The sequence below is a fragment of the Budorcas taxicolor genome, chromosome 4 (assembly GCF_023091745.1).
Source record: "Budorcas taxicolor isolate Tak-1 chromosome 4, Takin1.1, whole genome shotgun sequence".
Classification (NCBI taxonomy): Eukaryota; Metazoa; Chordata; class Mammalia; order Artiodactyla; family Bovidae; genus Budorcas; species Budorcas taxicolor.
The window spans coordinates 50,190,541-50,215,628 of NC_068913.1; the positions used below are offsets into that span (position 1 = coordinate 50,190,541).

Here is a 25,088-nt window from a genome sequence, read left to right on the forward strand (position 1 = left end):
TTCCAAATATGCTGGCATATTGAGTGCAGCACTTTCACAGCATCATTTTTCAGGATTTGAAATAGCTCAACTGGAATTCCATCACCTCCACTAGCTTAGTTTGTAGTGATGCTTTCTAAGGCCCACTTGACTTCACATTCCAGGATGTCTGGCTCTAGGTGAGTGATCACACCATCATGATTATCTGGGTCATGATTATCTAAAGATCTTTTTTGTACAGTTCTTCTGTGTATTCTTGCCACCTCTTCTTAATATCTTCTGCTCCTGTTAGGTCCATACCATTTCTGTCCTTTATCGAGCCCATCTTTGCGTGAAATGTTCCATTGGTGTCTCTGATTTTCTTGAAGAGATCTCTAGTCTTTTCCATTCTGTTCTTTTCCTCTATTTCTTTGCATTGATTGCTGAGGAAGGCTTTCTTATCTCTCCTTGCTATTCTTTGGAACTCTGCATTCAGATGCTTATATCTTTCCTTTTCTCCTTTGCTTTTTGCTTCTCTCTTTTCACAGTTATTTGTAAGGCCTCCCCAGAGAGCCATTTTGCTCTTTTGCATTTCTGTTCCATGGGGATGGTCTTGATGCTTGTCTCCTGTACAGTGTCACAAACCTCCATCCATAGTTCATCAGGCACTCTATCAGATCTAGTCCCTTAAATCTATTTCTCACTTCCACTGTATAATCATAAGGGATTTGATTTAGGTTATACCTGAATGGTCTAGTGGATTTCCCTACTTTCTTCAATTTAAGTCTGGATTTGGCAATAAGGGGTTCATTATCTGAGCCACAGTCAGCTCCCGGTCTTGGGCATCAGAGGGCAGACACACTGGAACCATAATCACAGAAAAATAGCCAATCTGATCACATGGACCACAGCCTTGTCTAACTCAATGAAACTAAGCCATGCCGTGTGAGGCAACCCAAGATGGGCGGGTCATGGTGGAGAAGTCTGACAGAATGTGGTCCACTGGAGAAGGGAATGGCAGACCACTTCAGTATTGTTGCCTTGAGACGCCCATGAATAGTATGAAAAGGGAAAATGATAGGATACCGAAAGAGGAACTCCCCAGGTCTGTAGGTGCCCAGTATGCTACAGGAGATCAGTGGAGAAATAACTCCAGAAAGAATGAAGGGATGGAGCCAAAGCAAAAACAATACCCAGCTGTGGATGTGACTGGTGATGAAGCATGGTCTGATGCTGTAAAGAGCAATATTGCATAGGAACCTGGAATGTTAGGTCCATGAATCAAGGCAAGTTGGAAGTGGTCAAACAGGAGATGGCAAGAGTGAACATCAACATTCTAGGAATCAGAGAACTAAAATGGACTGGAATGGGTGAATTTAACTCAGATGACCATTATATCTACTACTGTGGGCAGGAATCCCTTAGAAGAAATGGAGTAGCCATCATGGTCAACAAAGAGTCCGAAATGTAGTACTTGGATGCAATCTCAAAAACTTCAGAATGATCTCTGTTTGTTTCCAAAGCAAACCATTCAACATCACAGTGATCCAAGCCTATGCCCCAACCAATAATGCTGAAGAAGCTGAAGTTGAATGGTTCTATGAAGACCTACGAGACCTTCTAGAACTAACACCCGAAGAAAGATGTCCTTTTCATTATAGGGGACTGGAATGCAAAAGTAGGAAGTCAAGAAACACCTGGAGTAACGGGCAAATTTTGACTTGGAATACGGAATGAAGCAGGGCAAAGGCTAATAGAGTTTTGCCAAGAGAACGCACTGGTCATAGCAAACACCCTTTTCCAACAACACAAGAGAATACTCTACACATGGACATCACCAGATGGTCAGCACCGAAATCAGATAGGCATATAGAACAATGGAATAGAATTGATAGTCTAGAAACAAACCCATACGTCAGTAGTCATTTGATTTCAACAAAAATGCCAAGATCACTCATTGGGAAAGAATAGTCTTTTCAATAAATGGTGAAAGGACAACTGGATTTCCACATGCAAAAGAACAAGGTAGGACTCCTACTTCACTTCTACTTCATGTAGAAGAATTAACTCAAAATGGACCAAAGATCTATATATAAGCTCTGAAACTGTAAAACTCTTAGAAGAAAACACAAGGGTAAGCCTTCATGACCTTCAAGTTAGCAGTATTTCTTAGACAGACACTGAAGCCAAGAGTAAGAAAAGAAAAAGATAAATTGGACTTCAGAAAGGTAGCAAATTTTGTACATCAAAAGACATCAGGCACTAAAGTAAAAAGACAATGTATAGAATGGAGTATTTGCAAATCAAGTGTATACACATACACACCACAAATACATACATATGTATTTGTATCATATATAAATGATAAGGCCTCATATCTAGAATATAGAAAGGACTAGTAACTCAGCAACAAAAAGACAACCTAACTTAAAAATGTGTGGAGTTCTTAAATAGACTTTTCTCCAAAGATAACATACAAATGACCAATAAGCACATGAAAAGATTGTTAAAATGGTTAGTCACGAGTGAAAATACAGGTCAGAACCACAATGAAATACCACTTCACCCCCACTAGGATGGTATCAGTTTTTAAAAAAGGAAAATAACAGGTGTTGGTGGTGATGTGGAGAAATCAGAACCTAGTACATTGCTGGTGGTAAAGTAAAATAGTTCAGGCGCTGTGGAAAATAGGTTGATGGCTTTTCAGAGTTAAACACAGAATTACCATATGACTCAGCAGTTTCACTCCTAGGTTTAAATCCAGAAGAACTGAAAAAGGTGTTCCAACAAATAGTTGTATATGATTGTTCGTAGTCGCACTGTTCACAATTGTCAAAAGGTGGAAGTAACCCGAGTGCCCATTGAAAATGAATGGAAAAGTAATTTGTGGTGTGTTTGTGCGCATGTATATACATAGAGCAAAGTTTACATATAATATATATACATATATGTAGTTTTACCACATTCCACTTTCTATACAAAGTGGAATATTATTCATCCATTGAAAGGAATGAAGCTTCCCTGGTGGCTCAGTGGTAAAGAACCATCTGCCAACAAGAAGATGCGGGTTCGATCCCTGGTCAAGAAGATCCCCTGGAGAAGGAAATGGCAACCCACTCCTGCATTCTTGCCTAGGAAATCCCATGGACAGAGGAGGCTGGTAGGGCTACCAATCCATGGGGTTGTAAAGAGTCAGATACAACTTAGTGATTAAACAACAAGAATATATCCTACAACATAGCTGAACTTCAAAAACCTTAGAATGACTAAGGTAAGCCAAGCACTAAAAGTCACATATTGTGTGATTCCAGTGTATGTCTGACTCTTTGTGACCCTGTGTACTGCAGCCCGCCAGGCTCCTCTGTCCAGGGAATTCTCCAGGCAAGAACACCAGAGTGGGTAGCCATTCCCTTCTCCAGGGGATCTTCCCAACCCAAGGATCAAACCTGAGTCTCCTGCATTTCAGGTAAATTCTTTGCTGTCTGAGCCACAAAGAAAGCCCCATCATATGAAATATCCAAAAAAGACAGAAAACAGGTTGGTAATTGCCAGGGCCTAGTAGGAGAGAAAAATGGGAACTGACTGCTTAATGGACACAGGGTTTCCTTTTGGGGTGATGAAAATGTTTGGGAACTAGATACAGATGGTGGTTGCACAACTTTATGGATACTAACATGTTCACTTTAAAGAGGTAAATTTTATGTTATATGAAATTTCACTTTATAAAAAATTTTGTATTTATGTATATAGCCATCTGAACGTGTTCATTTACTTTAGTTTTAATATTTAATGGTTAGAATACACTTCAAGGATAAGTTTGGAGTTAACATGTACACACTATTCTATATAACAGATAATCAGTCAGGATCTACTATATAGAACAGGGACCTATATTCAATATCTGGTAATAACCTATGAGGGAAAAAAATCTGAAATATATATGTATACCTGAATCACTTTGCTGTACACCTGAAACAAATGCCACACTGTAAATCAGCTATGTTTCAATATTTAAAAAATGGTTAAAAAAAAAAAGAGCTGTTTACAGAATTGATCCTTGAAGCGCCTCTACAAAGTCCTGGGTTCCAGTAAACAATCTGAAAAACGCTGAGCCCTTTTGACAGCATGTATAAGGTGGGGAGCCTGCCTTGACAGGAGCAGGGAACTCATGTCTTTGCTCCATCACTGCTAGACAGCTCTCCTCCTTAGGCAGGTCTTCACATTGTTCCCAAATCTCCAGAAATGTCTACCCAGCCATACCAGTTCTGGCCTCTGCAATCATGCACATCATCAGTGTGACAGCAGACAGCAGGTGCATTCACTGGAGCTCCTCCTAGCGCAGGGTTTCAGACTTCCGGTTGCCCTTCATTGAGTGTTCTCATGCTTGCCAGCAACTCCAGTAAAAGACAGGGATCTTAAAAGCCTCATGTTCTTTTCTTATTAGCTTCATTGCTTTCTGATGTATGGATGTACGAAACTTATTTATACACAGCCTTGCTGATGAACGTGCTTTTTCAGTTTTTTGCTGTTACGATGCACATTTTGCAATGAAAAAATGCCTGTGCACACGTCATTTCAAAAATGTGTGTAGAATATCATCCTAGACAAGGAATGATGAGGTGACAGGGAACACCTTCAAAATGTTATTGACTGTGGCCAGCACTCCCTTGGAGGCCTGTTCCATCAACCATCTTCAGGAGGACTCCTCCTGCCCGCACCATATCCAACAGTCTAATAAAAAGAGTATCTCCTTTCCATTTTAATTTGCATTCCTCTGAGTGAAGATGAATGGTTCTATGAAGACCTACAAGACCTTCTAGAACTAACACCCAAAAAAGATGTCCTTTTCATTATAGGGGACTGGAATGCAAAAGTAGGAAGTCAAGAAACACCTAAAGGAACAGGCAAATTAGGCCTTGAAATACGGAGTGAAGCAGGGCAAAGGCTAATAGAGTTTTGCCAAGAGAACGCACTGGTCATAGCAAACACCCTCTTCCAACAACACAAGAGAAGACTCTACACATGGACATCACCAGATGGTCAACGCCGAAATCAGACTGATTATATTCTTTGCAGCCAAAGATGGAGAAGCGCCATACACTCAGCAAACACAAGACCGGGAGCTGACTGTGGCTCAGATCATGAACCCCTTATTGCCAAATTCAGACTTAAATTGAAGAAAGGAGGGAAAACCACTAGACCATTCAAGTATAACCTAAATCAAATCCCTTATGATTATACAGTAGAAGTGAGAAATAGATTTAAGGGCCTAGATCTGATAGACAGAGTGCCTGATGAACTATGGACGGAGGTTCCTGACATTGTACAGGAGACAGGCATCAAGACCATCCCCATGGAACAGAAATGCAAAAAAGCGAAATGGCTGTCTGGGGAGGCCTTACAAGTAGCTGTGAAAAGAGAGAAGTGAAAAGCAAAGGAGAAAAGGAAAGATATAAGCATCTGAATGCAGAGTTCCAAAGAATAGCAAGGAGAGATAAGAAAGCATTCTTCAGCGATCAATGCAAAGAAATAGAGGAAAAGAACAGAATGGGAAAGACTGGACATCTCTTCAAGAAAATTAGAGATACCAAGGGAACATTTCATGCAAAGATGGGCTCGATAAAGGACAGAAATGGTATGGACCTAGCAGGAGCAGAAGATATTAAGAAGAGGTGGCAAGAATACACAGAAGAACTGTACAAAAAAGATCTTCATGACCCAGATAATCACGATGGTGTGATCACTCATCTAGAGTCAGACATCCTGGAATGTGAAGTCAAGTGGGCCTTAGAAAGCATCACTACAAACTAAGCTAGTGGAGGTGATGGAATTCCAGTTGAGCTATTTCAAATCCTGAAAGATGATGCTGTGAAAGTGCTGCACTCAATATGCCAGCATATTTGGAAAACTCAGCAGTGGCCACAGGACTGGAAAAGGTCAGTTTTCATTCCAATCCCAAAGAAAGGCAATGCCAAAGAATGCTCAGACTACCGCACAACTGCACTCATCTCACACTCTAGTAAAGTAATGCTCAAAATTCTCCAAGCCAGGCTTCAGCAATATGTGAACCATGAACTTCCAGATGTTCATGCTGGTTTTAGAAAAGACAGAGGAACCAGAGATCAAATTGCCAACATCTGCTGGATCATGGAAAAAGCAAGAGTTCCAGAAAAACATCTATTTCTGCTTTATTGACTATGCCAAAGCCTTTGTGTGGATCACAATAAACTGTGGAAAATTCTGAAAGAGATGGGAATACCAGACCACCTGACCTGCCTCTTGAGAAACCTGTATGCAGGTCAGGAAGCAACAGTTAGAACTGGACATGGAACAACAGACTGGTTCCAAATAGGCAAAGGAATACGTCAAGGCTGTATATTGTCACCCTGCTTATTTAACTTATATGCAGAACATCATGAGAAACGCTGGGCTGGAGGAAGCATAAGCTGGAATCAAGATTGCCAGGAGAAATATCAATAACCTCAGATTTGCAGATGACACCACCCTTATGGCAGAAAGTGAAGAGAAACTAACAAGCCTCTTGATGAAAGTGAAAGAGGACAGTGAAAAAGTTGGCTTAAAGCTCAACATTCAGAAAACGAAGATCATGGCATCTGGTCCCATCACTTCATGGGAAATAGATGGCGAAACAGTGGAAACAGTGTTAGACTTTATTTTGGGGGCTCCAGAATCACTGCAGGTGGTGATTGCAGCCATGAAATTAAAAGACACTCCATGGAAGGAACATTATGACCAACTTAGACAGCATATTCAAAAGCAGAGACGTTACTTTGCCAACAAAGGTCTGTCTAGTCAAGGCTATGGTTTTTCCAGTCGTCATGTATGGATGTGAAAGTTGGACTGTGAAGAAAGCTGAGCGCCGAAGAATTGATGCTTTTGAACTGTGGTGTTGGAGAAGACTCTTGAGAGTCCCTTGGACTGCAAGGAGATCCAACCAGTACATTCTAAAGGAGATCAGCCCTGGGTGTTCATTGGAAGGATTGATACTGAGGCTGAAACTCCAATACTTTGGCCACCTCATGCAAAGAGTTAACTCATTGGAAAAGACCCTGATGCTGGGAGGGATTGGGGGCAGGAGGAGAAGGGGAAGACAGAGGATGAGATGGCTGGATGGCATCACTGACTCGATGGACATGAGTTTGGGTGAACTCTAGGAGTTGGTGATGGACAGGGAGGACTTGTGTGCTGCAATTCATGGGGTCGCAAAGAGTCGGACATGACTGAGCGACTGAACTGAACTGAACTCCAAGAAATTGAACATTGTTTTATATTTTTAAGGGTTCCTTCCTCTTTTACTGGAAGCCCTGCAGTCAGTTCTGTATGTTTGGTTTCCTGAAGCTACACTGTCGTGTGAGTGTGGAGGTGCTGGCCTGTGAGTGAGCCCTTTCAGTCTGAAAACTTACATCCTTTGGTACTGGAAAATTCATTCCTTAGTTTCCTAATTATTTTCTTACATTTGTTGTCTGTGATATCCCTTTGTTCCTCTTATCTTTTCATCTGTCGACTTTCTTTGAAGTTTTTTATTTTACCTTCTTAGTTCTTTATTTACTTACAGAAGATTCTGTAGTGGTGGGTACGTTTTTACCTTTGTGGGTACCTTTGTTTAAACCACTGAGTGTATAGCACCAAGACTGAACCCAGATGTCAGCTGTGGACTCCGAGTGATATTGATGTCATTGTACGTTTATCACTTGTAATAAGCGTACCCTCTTCTGGGTCATGTTAATAGAGGAGAAACATGGGGAGGCAGCGGGTTTAGGACAGTTCTTTATGCTTTTTTGCTCCATTTTGCTGTGAACCTAAAACTGATCTAAAAATTAAAATAGTTGAAAGGAAAAAAATTTGGTAATGATGTTTTCAGTTTTGAGCTTATCTATTTTTCTCTTGCACTTTTTCTAATCATCCTGTTTTTTTCATCTCATGATTATGACATCATCTTGAACATCTCTGGGTGTATAGAGTAAAACTTTCTGAAAGCTCATCACTGTTCTTGAGTTTTCTAGCTCATTGGTGTTTTACTGCTGTTTATCTTAGTCTTGTAGGCTCCCAGAGGGGCTATGCAAAGCTGACGAGGACCCCTGAGTAAGTGGGGCAGGCCTGACCATCAGTGTCGTGCTGGTTGGGTGGCAAGGAGCCAGCTGTTCACGTGGAGGAACCCCTCATCCAAGCAGCTGAAGGTCCTTGTTCCAGGGCACCAGTCTTCACAGTAACTCTTCTAGTTCTGTCTTATTTACTTAGTTTCTCCTAAGAACCTGACTCTGATCTCTTGTCTGGGAAGAGTTGGGATTAACACTTGGTTGCTAGTGTTCTGTGTTCAGGATGCAGACATGTGGAGGAGAGTATCAGCTGATCGTGGAGGACTTCGAATCAGTCCCTCTGTTTTCAGCAGTGCCTCAGTCCCATTCTGACCAGGCCAGGTGTCTCCCAGTCTGGAGCTTCTGGTGCTCTGACAGGTGGCTGGCCTCTCCACACTGCAGGCCCCCTGCCCATCTCTGGGCGACACCCTCTCTCTGCCCTTGTGTAACTTCTCTTTGCTCTAGAAATCTCTCCTCCACTTTTCCTCTTCCTGTTCTCATCTGGGTGGAGTGGTACCTTCATGGTCCCTGTGAAATATTAATGGGGTCTCAAGAAGAAGAGAGTCACACGTAGTCTGTTTGTGCTTTTGATCCAGAAAATTTTGTTTCTTCAACCTGTGTTTTCCACTTGGATCTCCCCCACCCTCTATCTTCAGATCCTTAATTTGCTTATAGTAATAATTGGTTTTGGCCTGGGCGGTTGGAGTTGCTGCCTTTTTATATCCATAGAGAGTGACGTAAACCCTTCCTACAGCTTCTGAGTTTCCTGTTACCATCACCACACTGTTCCTCCATACCCATTTGTTCTAACTTCAAAGACCTGTGAATTGTCCCAGGACTTGTTCTGAAGGATTTCATTGGCCTTCTAATTTATTCTCACTATCCAGGGTTGATTTTTAACCCTTGTCAAGCACACTTTAGAAGAACAAAGTTTCTAGATAGTTGTTGACTGATAGGTTTGATGTCTCTGGATTCAGTTTTAATACATCTGTCCTAGGGAGGTACATGGTTGCTTCCTGAAGAGAACCTTAGTGATAAAGGACATGGATGGAATGTTTGCTACAATCATTTTTGGTTTTACTTTTAGTTTTTTTTTTTTTTTTTTTTTGGTTCTGTATTGTTTTCGGTGCTAAACCAAGAAGGATTGGCGTCAGGGTTTACATTGGCTAAGTATTTATAAATTACAGTGATGATTAAAATAGGAAAGGTTTTTTAAAGTTTAGATATCTTTAAAAGGCATTTGCAATAGTTCTTTATTAACCTGATAATTTTAGTTGCTAAAGTTATATTTCACAAGGTATATGATGATTCGATGGCTAGTTTCCTTTTGTATTAAAGTGGTGAGAGTTGCAAAGATTCTGAAATAGACCAGTTATAATTACTTTTATTCAGGTAGTGAATATGAGAGTAAATATATAATCATCTGGTTTGTATGTGATGAGAAGGGGACTGTTCTGTAGGTTTTTTTACAAGACTCAATGGCAGTCATGATATTTCCATTTTTTTGAGCTTGTTCACAAAAATATAGAGCTAATTGTGGTTCTTTAAGAAAACATGGTCTACATAAACAAGATTATGTCTTTTATTTTTGAAAAATAGGAGCAGATGTCTCAAGTATTAGATGCCATGTTTGAAAAATTGGTTAAAGAAGGGGAACATGTAATTGATCAAGGTGATGATGGCGACAACTTTTATGTAATTGATAGGTAAGTTTTGTGTAACTTTGCTCCTGAAATGTAATGAACCTTTTGTGAAAATCTTAATGTGTTATAAAGACTGACAGATTAACATACAATAATTGCTATTGCCTGTCTGCCCTTATTCCTATGTAACTGGGCCTATAAACCTGCTTTGAACTTGTGTAATGAAACTGTGCTAGATCAAGGAAAGAGGTATAATGTATGGATGACTGTTGACTTTTGGTGAATCAATAAATCTCAGTCATTTACTGGGAGCCTCCTCATCTGTTAAGTTTACTTGAGGGCTAGTTAACACCTGTCACAGAATTGGATACTCTTGTCAACATGAAAACAGCAGTGTGATACAGCATCTGGGATACTGAATCCATATAACTCAATCTGTTGTTATGTTTTCTAAAAAGTTTCCTTTATTATTGCTTAATGAAGTGAAGCATGCTCATGGTTTAAAAATTCCAATTCAGAGGGACCTACGGTGAAAAGTTAGTCTCTCTTCCTGCTGCCTTAGCATCATCTCATCAGCAGAGTAATTTGTGTGTCCTTCCAGAAATTGTTTATGCATTATTCTGTTTGCCTGTTAAAAACTCTGCAGATAAATTATTTACGTGAGAAGGTTTGTATTTATATTGAAAATACAGTTTCAGAAAACTGAAGTTGTGTTTCACTTCATCAAAGAGTAGTAGGTTTTAAGCAAAACTTGGGTAACAACCCTAAAATGTTAAAGGAGAGCAACCTGAGCTGAGCCTTCATTTCTCCACTTCTTTTTTAAGCAGTGAGGAAGCGTTTATGAGATGTTTGGAATCCTTAGCCTCTCCTGTTTATGTAGAACATGGATCATCTCCCAGTCTTGACTTGTTGGGTTACACTGGCTTCTCTGGGCCCAGCTGTGTTCTACTCAGAGGCCTCACAGGAAGTCCCCTCAGCTGTCTGTGTCGGCTCTGTTCCCCGCTCTGGGCTGTGGGAGGTACCTTTCATGCATCAGCACCGCATGCTCTGTGAATCCTTCAGCCCCTCATCCCTTAGACCTTGGTGACCTGTAGGGGCTGCAATAGCCAGGGCTGGAGGGGGACTCTGTGATTTCAGAATGGTCTCACGTGTAAATTGAAGTCACGATTCTGGTACCATTAGCAGCTTTCATCAACAAAACACCTCAGAAATTCACTGTTTATTGTATTGAATAGTAAGAGTATATGAGAACCCCAAATACCGTACAGGAATCACTTTGGTTTAGTTGGTATTTTGACTGTAAAACCTCCTTACATTAGTGCATAGTGCCTTCCCTTAGTTCCTCATCACCCTTTTGACAGATGAAAATTCTCAGGCACACAAAAGTGATGCAAGTCTGGAAGGTCACGCAAGTGAGTGCCGGCCGACCCAGCACCCGGGTCCCTTGGCCACCGTGTGTGTCTTTCTGTGACTCTGCACTGCCTTTGGCCTCATGTTCTCAGGGGGAGAAATCTGCAGGAAAAGCGGCATGTAGTGTTTTAGCCGATTTTTAGACTGCTGTGATTTTAACAGGACTGGTAGCTCACTGCACTTCTCATCAGCACATTTGTTGTATACTTTATCGTACTCAAAGCAGAAAAATGTAGAAAAAGATTTTAGTGCAAATGTATAAATAGAAAAATTAATCTGTACTTGAAAAATAACTGTCCATGAGACAAATTCTAGAAGGAATCCCTGAAACAGCCATTCTAGTCATGAATTATATTAAAAACCGGTAATTCTTAATTCATGAATATCTTTTGTCCAGTACCTCATGCGTTTGCTTTTGTTGTATCTTTACCATCTGTAATCCTTTCCTGACCTTAACAGCACTCCCTGTTTTGTCTTTGCCAGACTTTAGCCAATAGAATAAGGCCAAAGAATTTTCTCCTGTCTGACCTCACAGGTGTTTCAGCAAGCCGTGAAGCCATGTTCCCTGAATAGATACAGTACATGAAATGACAGTCTTCCACAGAGAGAATGAAGTTAATAGAAATAAAGGATCAGGAGTGCAGTGACATGCAAACAGCATTTTATTTGCTAGAAAAAGGAACCCAATTAAAAGATAAGCACAAAAAATCTAGAAGACCGGGATTGGATATTTAGTCTGAATTTCTACCACCTTTAGATGGGCGGTCGGTCTAACATATAGGGCCAGGAGATATAAAGTGCCACAGAATAAATTTTGCAGGCTTTGCAGGCCATAAGGTCTGTGTTGCAACTACCCATGTCTGCTCTCGTGGCGCAGGTCAGCTGCAGAGTGCAGAAACAGCCAGCGTGTTTATCTTTCCAGTGAAGCTTGATTTACAGCAGCAAGCAACCAGTCTTGGGCCCCAGCTTGCCGGCCCCCACCTTTTAGATCATAAAGGACCCTGTAGGTACTGTACAGTAATGGCTGACCAGACTGTTAGAGCTATATTCTTTTTTAAGATTATTTTCTTCTGATCTCAGAAGTAATGCATGTTCGTTTTGGAAACAAAAGCTTTTCAGTTACATAGTGAACGTCACTAGCCTCCATGATGCTTAAACTCAGAGCTCATTGAGGTCAGCAGATTCACATGCATGCCTTCAGATGGTTTTCTTTGCCTGTTCTCTTTGGCTGCAGTCAGTTATATTTTCATCCCTTATTTTTCTATCTTACATGTGTGTTGTTTACCCTCATTTGCCCCAGCAGGCCCATGTACAGACTTTACCCTAGTCCCATTGCTGGTCTCTTCCTCCTGCTGGTCCGGAATAGGCGGTGTCTTTGTCATGTATTGATGCCCTTTTATTACTGTTTGTCATCAGAGAGGAAAGGAAAGTAAGAGCCCATCCCCAGCTGTCGCCCTTGGGGATGTGCCCTCAGTCTCAGGGACGGCTCCTGTTACTTCCAGCACCTTTGGAAGGCTTCCAGTGTATCCATCCAGCTTCCGCTGCTCCCAGGTGTAAAGACCTCTGCAAGGATGTAGCAGCTGGGAGCAGTGGCTTTTTTGGAGAAAACTGAATGGCTGGACCAGGGCAAAAGGGAACTTCCCACTGTTCATCCTTCTAGACATTTAAAATTTTAATCAAGTCAATGTGTTATGATGTTTGAGCAAGAAGACCAAGCAATAAGTAATTTTTTTTTAAAAAAATGAGATTTTATTGCCAAAGGCTCATGTTTTGTTGTGATGAGACTTGATTTGAATTACTTTTACGTCTTCTTTTTCATGCATCCACCAGAGGAACATTTGATATTTATGTGAAATGCGATGGTGTTGGACGGTGTGTTGGCAACTATGACAATCGTGGGAGTTTTGGCGAACTGGCCTTAATGTACAACACACCCAGAGCAGCTACAATCACTGCTACCTCTCCTGGTGCTCTGTGGGGTTTGGTGAGTGAAGTATTTATTTGACCTGAATGTCATTTGTGAAAAATCATTATGCCAGCAGCCAGGTAGCTGCAGTATTTTAGTTTTAATAGGTAGATGGTTTGGGGATCACCATCGGGCATCAGAGAATTTATTAAGCAACTAACAGGTGCTCCTAAATGCTCCTCTTTTACCATTCTTAAAAACCAGCCAGTCACACAAATAAGCAGAGGCTTCAGTGCTGTTTTTTTCTGGTACGTTTCTGTTGTAAGTATAATATCTGTGGTTCGAAGCAGGGTCCCCTGCCTTGTAGCATCTCTATCAACTGGGAACTTGCTGGAAATGCCCGTTGAGGCCCCACTTACTGATTCAGGCCTGCTGACTCGGACACTGGCTATGGGACTCCACAATCTGTATTGGAGCAAGCCCATCGCATGAGTCTCATGCCTGCTTGAGAGAACCACTGTAAACTGAGACTCTCTGTGTCGTATAAATTGATTGGTAACAACCCTGCATTGGCAAGCAACTGTGTAGAGAAAAAATACTCAGTGTCTGTGTTTCTCACGTGGATGCACGTCAGAGTTACTTAGAGGTGTTAAAAAAGAAATTATCTTACCTAGGCTCCATTACAGACAAACTTATTCAACTCTCAGGGTTGGAACTCTCAGACCTGGGCTTTTAAAGCAAACTTCTTGAGGGAGGCTCACAAGGGAGGGAATATATGTATAGTTATAGCTGATTCACGTTGTTGTACAACAGAAACTAACACAACATTATAAAGCAATTATACTCCAGTTTTTAAAAAACCCATCCAAAAAGAAAAATAAATTTCTTGATGCCTTTTCTATAAGGCTTAAAATTTGGTTTAAAGACTTGAGTGAGGGAAAGGAAGGACATTCTTTTCATAAATGATCTTGGGAGACCAAGTAGCAGATCCGAGTAAAGCTGATTCTGGACTATGGTTAAGCTGGTGCTTAGGGATCACCTGGAAATCTAGTTAAAAAGCAGAATCTGACTTACGGGGTCTGGCATGAGGTCTGTGATTCTGCATTTCTCTTACACTCCCAGGAGGCACCAGGGGCTGCTGGTGCCCAGAACACACTTTAAGTAGCCTGATTTAAGGGACTGTTGATACTACTAATGTTTTCTTTTAAAATTGTTGATAACATCCCACCCTATGGTTCTGACATGAGTTTATTTGGTTATTTCTCTCAAATCCTTTTGTGGAAGGAGGCAAGGTTGAAGTAACAGGAAGTTTGTTAAAACCTCCTTTTCAAGAACTGTAGCCTCACAGAAGTTATGCGTGGTTCAGTCACCACTCAGCCTTTGATTCCGAGGTGAATTCAGCCAATAAAAATCTCTCTTGATCAGAGAAACAAGACCTGTTGTGCATTTCTTCTTCTGAGACCCAGGCAGCTACTGTTGACTTCTTAAAAACGTCATGAGTCACTTTTTAAGTGGTGCAAGCAAAATTGGAATTGTTTCAGGTGGAAGGGAGCTTGTCCTCTGAAGTGTCTTAAGGATAATCAGAGATTTGAATACCTAAAGCCGGCAAAATAAACACTCAAAACCCGAGTAGACTTGGCCCTTAGGAAGTGTTTGCCTACTGTCACAAGGGTGGGTTGTGATCTGTTTCCTTAAAGAAGGTACCATTTAAAATGTAATCATCTTGGTGGGGTTGCCAGGCAGGGTCAGATTGTCACAGGATAAGGAGGCCTCCTCATGCACATCCTTGGAACAAGGCCCCATACTTAGCAGGTTGGCCTTTTGAGTACTGATAGTTCTCAGCCCTGGAAGGAACCTTAAACTAGGGACAGAGGTCCAGCAATTTCCAGGTATACATGATACTTATGTTCTCGGGAAGGGTGAAGGATTTTTCAGAGGTTTTTTGTTTTTTTTTTTACTAATCTGTACCTGTTTGACGATATCTTGGAGGAGGGCATGGCAACTCACTCCAGTATTTTTGTCTGGAGAATCCCCACGGACAGACGAGCCTGGCGGGCTACAGTCCATGGGGTTGCAAAGAGTCGGACACAACTAAGCGACTTAAGCACACACCCGTTTTAAGCTCTGTAGAAGTGAACAGTTTGTGATGATCACCTTAGGGTATGTGTATAAGTGAAGTGGGTGTTTTTCTAAAATTATAGTCATTAACATAATTAATACTTCAAATCTGCTTTCTTAGCAGCTGGCCTAACTAGCCCCCTTTCAGACAAAGTCAAATAGAAAAGGAATTTTGCTTTTGAGACCAACCGGTTGGAACTCTGCCATGTAAGTGCAGGTGCAAAGATAAGCAAATCTCAAGAGAAAAGTCCTTTGTAGAATAGTCCAACTTTGTAAATAAGTCTAGGTCACTGTTAGCCTTGGGGGATTAGCTGATCTACATGACCATGCTGGTGATTTAGAGAGGTGACGACTGAAATGACTGGGGTGAAAACATTTGAAATGGGACTTTCTGGATTTTATTGATATGTCACAGTGAGTGTGAAGAGGCGGGCCACTAGTAGATTTTTCTTGAGATACATAGCTTGTTGCTGTGGTTAATTTCTAAATTGCTAACCCATTTCTTGGCTTCTCTGTTTTGTAATAAACCTTGTTCATAAAATGGTGTTGGAGCTGCTTCCCAGACCTGTTTATATATCAGAGTCACTTGGGGAGCTTTCATGAAATGAAGATTATTATAGAGCACTATTTGCAGAGATTTTCAGTCATTAAAGTCTGGGATCTTAGAAACCTTTTTGAAAAAAAACACAACAACTGATTCCAATGCAGAGCCAGGCTTGCAAATTATTTCAATAATTTTACTTGTTATCTTGAAATTTTTTTTTCTTTTTTAAAAAATGATTGAGTGCAAGTCCAAATCACAGCCCTTATAAAATTGTAGTAAACTAAATTAGAGAACAGGATGTTTAATTTCCTAGATACTTACGTCCTAGTAATCTATTAACTAAAGAACATATCCCTGTTAATTTTATTTTGTATTAAAAGAATATAGTTGTTGATCAGTGTATGCCAAACTAACATAATTCTGAGAGCTCTTCACTGAGAACTAGTATAATGTTTTGTAGGAATTTTTAAAATGTAAAATTTGTAGGAAGACCATTTTTTGAGCCATTACCTACAAAGTTTTCCCTCGTTCCTCAATTCAGTGTTGGAACCTTGAGGTTAAGTAGTATAAACATAGGAACATTTGAGGGCAATGAACATGATAAACACTGGAATCAAAGTCTACTCAAGAAAGTTGTAGTTTCTCTGTGCACAGTTTTAAAAAAGAAAACTGATATGTGGATGTGACAAAAAATCCTAGAGTCAGTAATTTTTCAAGCTCTCTTTACATTGTAATTGCATGATTTAAAAACATTTTCTAATACTACTGGTTTCCATGTATTTTTTTTTAACTGCAGCCCACAAGAAACATGAGGAAATGTCAAACCAGTGCATATGTGTGTGAGCTTTTGTGTATAACTGAAACATACATATAACAACACTTTACTAAAAGGGATGCACACCCAGATTTTCTGTTTTGTTTTTTAAATAAAAGGCTGGTCATGGGTGAAGGGGGTCAAAAGGTACAAACTTCCAGTTAAAAATACATCTTAGGGACATAACGTACAGTATGGTGTCTACAGTTAATACTACTGTATTGTATAGTTGAAAGTTGCTGTGAGAGTAGATGTTTAAAGTTCGCATCACAAGAAAAAGAATTCTGTGACTATTTATGGTGACAGATGTTAACTACTTGTTGTAGTGATCATTTCACAACAGATACAAATACTGAATCATCATGTCCTGCACCTGAAACTAGTATGACGTATGCCAGTTATACCTCAAAAAGAAAAAAAGCTTACTTCACTCTGTATAATCGGCTCCAGTTTCATCCACCTCATTAGAGCTGATTCAAATATATTCTTCTTAATGGCTGAGTAATACTCCATTGTGTATATGTACCACAGCTTTCTTATCCATTCATCTGCTGATGGACATTTAGGTATGGGGAGGGAGGTGGGAGGGGGGTTCAGGATTGGGAACATGTGTACACATGTGGTGGATTCATGTTGATGTATAGCAAAACCAATACAATATTGTAAAGTAATTAGCCTCTAATTAAAATAAATTTAAAATTTAAAAAATTTAAAAAAAAGCTCGCCACTTCCCACTGAATTTTAACACTCGAGGGCTGTTATCTATAACAGAAGAACTCAGTGCTAGTTTGACCTCATAAAAACTGAGTAGAATGTTGGTCGCCAGGGGCTGGGGGGCGTAATTATAAAAGGAATATGTTCTGAAGATCCAGTGTACCTGATTATAGTTAACAATACTGTCAATATATATTTGAAAGCTGCTAAGAGAATAAATCTTAAATGTCACCACAAAAAAAGAAATGACAATTATTTGTGGTACTAAGTAATTCTACTGTGGTAATAATTTTACAGTATATAAGTATATCAAATCAACATGTTGTCTACCTTTAAACAATATTACAAGTCAATTGTATCTCAAAAAGCTGAGGAGAAAAATAAAAAAAGAAGCTGGTATTTCTTTAATAGTGCAACACCGCCACCTGGTGGGTTAGCCCACTAGTTACATGTTGGTCAGATCTCTGTTCTTAATTAAAAGTAAACTGTTGCTTTCCTTCAAAAGCATGAAAATAACATTTTATATGGTTCTATATTGATGCTTAAGAAAATAAAAATCTGAAATGAGTTGTATTAGAAGTATAATAATATTAATCTTTTATTTTGAAAATCTTCAATTATTGTTTGTTTCTTACAGGGAATAAATGAAACTATCTCTTCAAACTTTCTTTCCTCATAAAGTCTACCTTTTAATTGTCTTCATATTTGATATTCTGCCTTTAGGACAGGGTAACCTTCAGGAGGATAATTGTAAAAAATAATGCCAAAAAGAGAAAAATGTATGAAAGCTTTATCGAGTCACTGCCATTCCTTAAATCTTTGGAAGTAAGTATATGTTTCTGCTTTTATTTTATTTTGCTTTAAAAGTTTCTGTTGTGTTAGGAATGCTTAGCTTTGTAGAAGGTTTCTTTGAATAATAATCTATCCATATTTTCACTTAAAAAGATTACTTTGTTTTAATAGCTTAGTATTTCTTTTACTGCCTGTAACTATCTATTTTGTTATTTACACATAATAGGCTCCTGGGAGCAGCTACAGCAGATTTATATGAGGTCTCTTTCTAAAAGCAGACTTAAACTAATCACATAAATGTAGGCAGTAGCCTTTACAGGAAGAGGTTATCTAAATACAGAATGTCCTCACTGGCCTCTCCTTCCTTATTCCTTTCCTCTTAAAATTGGCATCCCAAGGTGTCTCTTTTCTTTCTTGCAGGCTGCACTTATTCCCGTGCTGTACTTGTCAAATCCCCTGGCTTTAAATGTCTATTATGGTCAGTGCCTCTTAAAATTGACATCACTGTGCAAGGCCCCACCCTTGAAGCCAGGCTTGTTTATCTGACTGCATATTTAACATTTCCTCTGGGATATCTAAAAGATACCTCAAACGGACATGTCCCAAACATCCTTCCTTCTCTTCCCCACCTGAGTGATAGCAATACCATCCTTCCAGCCTCTTGGCCAGAATCCCTGAGGTTGACAGACCTACCTGCTGTCATGTCCCTGTGTTGGCTTGTCAGTATTCACCTGGTAGACATTCGGGCCTCATTTCAGAATGCATATCGGGCAGCTCACCTTCTCCACCAGCAGATCTGTTTAAGTAAAAATAGGTCAGAGTTGGAAATTCAAACGCCTTCAGAGCTAGGCAAGTAACAAAGAAGAAAACCAAGCCAGGATGGGACTTTGGTAAACTGGAGAGCATGTGCTCCATCTTAGGAAACGGCTGTTAGTGCACCAGAGTTTATTTATGACACAGGAAAATATAGGCTGAGTGTTGCTGACAGTTCTGATTTTTCGAGAGAAGCTGGAAATTCAAGTTTTTATGAAAAATTTGTTTAAAATGCTGGCAAGTAATTTATATAATGGGGCTTCCCTGATAGCTCAGCGAGTAAAGAATCTGCCTACAAATACAGGAGACACAGGAGACATGGGTTCAATCCCTGGGTTGGGAAGATCCCCCTGGAGTAGGAAATGGCAACCCACTCGAGTATTCTTGCCTGGTAAAATCCATGGACAGAAGAGCCTTGTGTCCATGGAGTCACAAAGAGTTGGATACCACTGAGTGATTGTGCTTTTTATATTATTTAGGTTTATTAATATAAACACACACATTGCTCAGTTTATTTGGCCTGTAGGCTACCATTTTTAAACCCATGAAATAGTTAAGATTTACCTGATTAGTTTGTTTCATACAGTTGTTCATCCGTTTCCAAGGGATTGATTCTAGGAGCTTGGTGGATACCAAAGTCTGCAGATGCTCAAGTCCCTTACAGCAGACCCTCCGTGGCCCTGGGTTCCACATTTGTGGGCATGAGGGGCAACTGTATATCTACTGGAAAGAATCTGTAGATAAGTGGACTGTGCACAGTTCAAACCCATATCACTGAGGGGTCAACTGTATCATCTTTTCTCCTTTATAGGTTTCTGAACGCCTGAAAGTGGTAGATGTGATAGGCACCAAAGTATACAACGATGGAGAACAAATCATTGCTCAGGTATAATACTTTTTATGGAGCTCAGTTTGAGGTTATTTTCCAAAAGATTCTTATATATTCTAAGTCTTAATAACATTTTCGTGTATCCATAATTAGTATGTAGTGGTGGATTAATATAATTATTTCCTGCCAAATCTATTAAAAATGGCTTAATTTATAGCCATCAAGCTATCTGACTGTTTTTATTTTTTTTAATTAAATCTTAAGGAATATATATTAAATCATCCAATGGATTTAGGCATAATTTTATGTTTGTACCAGACATGAAGGTCACATATATAGAGAGAATTAAGATGTCATTTGTAAGAGGGGGAAAAAAACTAGTAATCGTTCCATAAGATTTATTAATAAGGACCCAGAAGGTGCATTGGAAGGTGTAAAGTTCTGCACAATCGGTTCATTGGTGAAACCCCCTCCTGGTGAAATTAACCAAGAAGGGGACATGTTGCACCATGTACTTCACTGGCTGCCAGGCACTGAGGGGGCCAGCGTGCTCTTGAACCCATAATGCTTTTCTCAAATCCCATTTAGAACCTGAAGCAATACACACACATATTGGTTAGAACAGACCTATCCAGAAGTAGGATTTACAGAGACGGTTAGAGTTTACAGGTGAAAGCATATCGATGATACTACTAACTTGCTAGTTAGTATGAAGCATTGACTGCATGCTTTAAACAGGTTTTTTAGGGACTTCCCTGGTAGTTCAGTAGTTAAGACTTCACCTTCCAAAGCTAGGGGTGCGGGTTCAATCCCTGGTTGGGGAGCTAAGATCCCACATGCCTCATGGCCAAAAACCCAAAACATAAAAAAAAAAAAAAAAAGACAGAAGCAGTTTATAACAAATCGAATTTGTAACATATTCAATAAAGACTTAAAAAAAAAACAGGTTTTTAACAAATTGGGTAATTTTCCTATCAACATTATACTATATTGTAATATATTGTCTCTTTTCATACATGTGAAACAAGATTCAAGGTCTGGGAGGCTGAGAAAAGAATTAGTTTAGAAGGCAGATAAACAAGTAAATCAGTCAGTCTTCCCCCACTGCCACCCCCAGTCTGTCAAATTAGAGAACAAGGCTGAGATTCCATGATACAAACCGAAGATCTGCAAAGCATAGAGCGCTTTTGAAATGACTTTTCCCAATTATTTTGAAATAATTATAGATTCACAGCATGCTGCAAAAAAAAGAAAGTCCCATGTGCTCTTGACCCAGTCTCTCCCAGTGCATTTTGTATCACTAGTACAACATCAAAACTAGCAAACTGACATCGACACAACCAACAGAACTTAACTCATTAGTTTTACATGCAATTTGAGCATGTTTTAAAAATGACATTACATGGCAGTTGATAGACCTTTTATGATTTAAGACACTTGAATATTTTGCATGAAGCTCTTATAGAAAGCCTGATAAAAAGATAAGAGAAAAGATATATGTATACTGAGAGTTTATTAAAGGTATCTTTAGATAGTTGTCTTTTAAGCGTTGATAAACATACAAGTCTGCACTATAGTATAATGGAGACTCTGCATTCCTTATGATGTAATATAATCTGATACTGTATTTCTTGAATTGTAGTAAAGAGTTTTGAAATACCTGAGTTTCTCCAGAATCACTTTGAGAAGCTTAGGAAAGTCAATGTCATCATTCGTATTACATTACTTAATTCATAAGGCATCATTGGAAGTCAAGGAAGTTTGTTCAAAAAAGAAAACAAGAAAACGCAGCTATGTAGTTCGAAATGGCAACACTTTCTTTGAGAAGTCTTTCTGGGCCTTGAGGTGGGCTTTCAGTAACCCAGCATCTAAACTTCGGTCCCTAGCCACCTGCAGGACAGGCATCAGGGCCCACACGTACGGCTTAGTCTGCCTGCTTCCTCCACTTGCGGAGCTGCTGGATTATCTGGGGTTGCCACACTCTGGCTTCGTAGGTTAGGAACGACCCAGCGTGGCACATTTCAGCATAGGAGCAGCCGACAGAGGCGACGCTGCTGGGAAACAGTGCTTACATCTCCGACCATGTCTGCTTTATCCAGGCTGCAGTTTGAGTGAAATCCTTACCTTGGTGTTGGTTGCTATATTTTCTTGCTAGTTTTAGCAGAAATGCTATAGTAGACAGTATATCATTTCAGATAATTTTACAAATGAAATTGTTACACTATAATTGTTGATCATAACATCTCAACTTAGGAGGGGCCATAACCTGTTCTGCGGGGTTTCAGCTTTCGGGAGATGATCTGTAAACTGGCATGGGATTGATTTCAGAGGTGTGGTGGGCAGCAGGATTGCTGTCAACTGAAGTTGCATTTTTCACCCTCTGTTTTTTTGTCCTATTCTGACAGGGAGACTTGGCTGATTCTTTTTTCATTGTAGAATCTGGAGAAGTGAAAATTACTATGAAAAGGAAGGTAAGTCCTAAAAATCCATGAAATATTAGCAAGTAACATAATAGACCTTTTTTTTTTTTTTTCCCCTGACTAAGCTTCATTCTGTTTTTCTTAAGCTGAGTGAATGCTAACACTTTCCATCACCTTGTCAGGGTAAGTCAGAGGTGGAGGAGAACGGTGCAGTTGAAATCGCTCGGTGCTCTCGAGGGCAGTACTTCGGCGAATTGGCTCTGGTAACAAACAAGCCCCGAGCAGCTTCGGCACACGCCATCGGGACCGTCAAATGTTTAGGTAGGACTCACAGCCCAGGGCACACTTGCCCCAGTTGAAATCCTTCTGTGTGCATTGTACGTATTCAGCGTCACACTGATTATTTTACTGGCTTCACAGGTTTTATGGTCCCAACAAAACACAAGATTAGGATTCATTGCACAGTCAATTTGTAGAAGTCAACTTCTTAGAAAATTTTCACACACATACACATTGTCCTTTTTTATAGACATGAAATAACATTTTAGTATGTCGTTAAGATAAGAATTCTGAGTACCAAGCTTTACATCTAATCTTTCAAATGAACGACATGCACTATGTTCCATTTCTGCTAAAAAAAAAACACCTCAAACAGCACTTTTATAAGATATACTGTTCTGCAGGGGAAGCTGAAATGTCTGTAGGAATACTTACTCATCTAGGATTAGGAAACAAAAGTTCAAGTTTGTCATAGCACAATAAAAATCTTGTTCAGCTGTTTATTACTTCTGTGTACCACACAGAAATGCCATGAACAGAAGTGCCATCTTCAGCTGGAAGACATCTGTATATAGCAGAGATTATATATGTGAGAAATAACTTATTTTAGTAATAAAAAATATAACTCAGGAGATATTAATACAGGTGACATTTTCTTTAAGAAAACTAGTCAATACTCTGTAATGACCTGTATGGGAAAAGAATCTAAAAAAAGTGGATATATGTGTATGTATAAACTGATTCACTTTGCTGTACAGCAGAAAGTAATAAACATTGCAAATCAACTATACACCAATAAAAATTAATTTTAAAAGTAATTAGCTACTCCATAGTCTTCATCCACAGTTCAGTAGAATAAATTTAGCTTCAGTGTTAAGATTTGCAAGTATCCCCAGAATTTTCTTAGAGAAGTTGTTTTTTAAATGGTTTTAAATAAGTATAATATTACTCTAGTGTTACACTTGGATGAAAAAGAAAAATTTGGACGCTGACAGGTAATTTCTCTGAGTAGACGTGTTAGACAGTAGAGAGTAAAGATGATGTGAGTGAAATCCCATTACTTTTTTTCTATAACAAAATGTATCGCTCGCTCAGTTGTGTCCGACTCTTTGCGACCCGTGGACTATAGCCCACCAAGCTCCTCCATCCATGGGATTCTCCAGGCAAGAATACTGGAGTGGGTTGCCATTTCCTTCTCCAATAAAATGTATAGTCACATTAAATTTGAGAAATACAGAAAGGTAGGAAAAACTAAGAGTTACCCAGTACCACCACCACCCAGCAATTTCCACCTCCTATTATAATTTCTTATCATCCTTTTTTATTTGTACGTTTTCAGTTTTAAATCAGTTTTGTAAACTGCTTCTTTCATTCATTATAGCTTAAGCATTTTCTCATGTTTGTTACATCAGATATTAACATTGGTTAAATACACGATGAAATATTTACTCACTTCCGACTGTTACATAATTTTTGAGTTTGGGCTCCATTTTGCGCTGTGGGGGAGAGCTTTTCTGTGGGGGTGTATACATATCTACTTTTTCACATAATAGGATTTTTCCTGAGAAATGCTTTTTGGAAGTGGGTTTTCTTTTTATGGTTTTTGATACCTATTGCCAGATCACTTGTATTTGCACTTATTTACATGCTGCCAGCAGTGCAGGAATTTCCATTCACTCTACTGTAAACACTGCCTTTTTTAGTTCTGTAAATTTAAGAAGCAAAAAAAAAAAAAAAAGAATTTTAATTTCAGTGATAGCATGATCATATTTTCATATAAATTCGGTTTTTAAAAATGCTCGAGACAAGCAATCTAAGCAACATAGAGCATATACTTAGAGAAGCGGACAAAACCATTACTTGGGCTACCATTTTGAATTGACTAGACTCTAGTATAAAAAATTATAAAAGGTAACATTTGGTCTTCACAACATTGCATTGTAAGCCCTGAGGAGGGAAAACAAGATAGAAAACACTACCTTGCACCCCTGAGTTCATACTGCTAAAGTGGTGACATAAAAATGTATTTGTTTTTTTAAAATTCTAAGGTCTTGCCATAACAATCCCTCATTCTTTTAACCTGGATCAGGAACTTCCAATACAATGTCATATGGCCACGGGCCACTGGCCCCTTCCTTTTTGAAGTGGAATGTTTTTATCTTTATGCCTTTTTCTTGTATCTGTTATTTATGCAAAAATGCCATTGCGTCACTGATGTATGTGAAATAGGTACCATAAGTGACTTAGAAATTCCAGATTTGTAAAGAATGTTATTTTTCTTTTATTCTCCACTCTTCTTAGCCATGGATGTGCAAGCGTTTGAAAGGCTTTTGGGACCTTGCATGGAAATTATGAAAAGGAACATCGCTACCTATGAAGAGCAATTGGTTGCCCTGTTTGGAACAAACATGGATATTGTTGAACCCACTGCATGAAGCAAAAGTATTGGAGCAAGACCTCTAGTGACAAAATTACACAGTAGTGGTTAGTCCACTGAGAATGTGTTTGTGTAGATGCCAAGCATTTTCTGTGATTTCAGGTTTTTTCCTTTTTTTACATTTACAATGTATCAGTAAACAGGATAGATATTTAATAGTCAATAGGCTTTAACATCACTTTCTAAAAAGAGTAGATCAAAAAAAAAATCAACATACTGATAAAATGACTTTCTACTCCACAAAATTATGATTTGACTGAAAATTCAGATGATTGTAATATGTTGAAAGTATCTGTTTAAGAAGATAATTAAAGG

At 39.3% G+C, this 25,088-nt stretch overlaps 1 protein-coding gene across 1 annotated transcript in view; it reads left to right on the forward strand.

Annotated features, from left to right (window-relative positions):
* PRKAR2B (protein kinase cAMP-dependent type II regulatory subunit beta) overlaps positions 1 to 24,771 on the forward strand; it is a 109,418-nt gene extending 84,647 nt beyond the window's left edge. Inside the window, exons 5-11 of the mRNA XM_052638811.1 lie at positions 9,654 to 9,760; positions 12,938 to 13,091; positions 17,927 to 18,028; positions 19,620 to 19,694; positions 22,043 to 22,108; positions 22,240 to 22,378; positions 24,638 to 24,771. Of these exons, the coding sequence (XP_052494771.1) occupies positions 9,654 to 9,760; positions 12,938 to 13,091; positions 17,927 to 18,028; positions 19,620 to 19,694; positions 22,043 to 22,108; positions 22,240 to 22,378; positions 24,638 to 24,771 (777 nt within the window). The remainder of the gene's footprint in view (positions 1 to 9,653; positions 9,761 to 12,937; positions 13,092 to 17,926; positions 18,029 to 19,619; positions 19,695 to 22,042; positions 22,109 to 22,239; positions 22,379 to 24,637) is intronic.
* Positions 24,772 to 25,088: the final 317 nt, after the last annotated feature.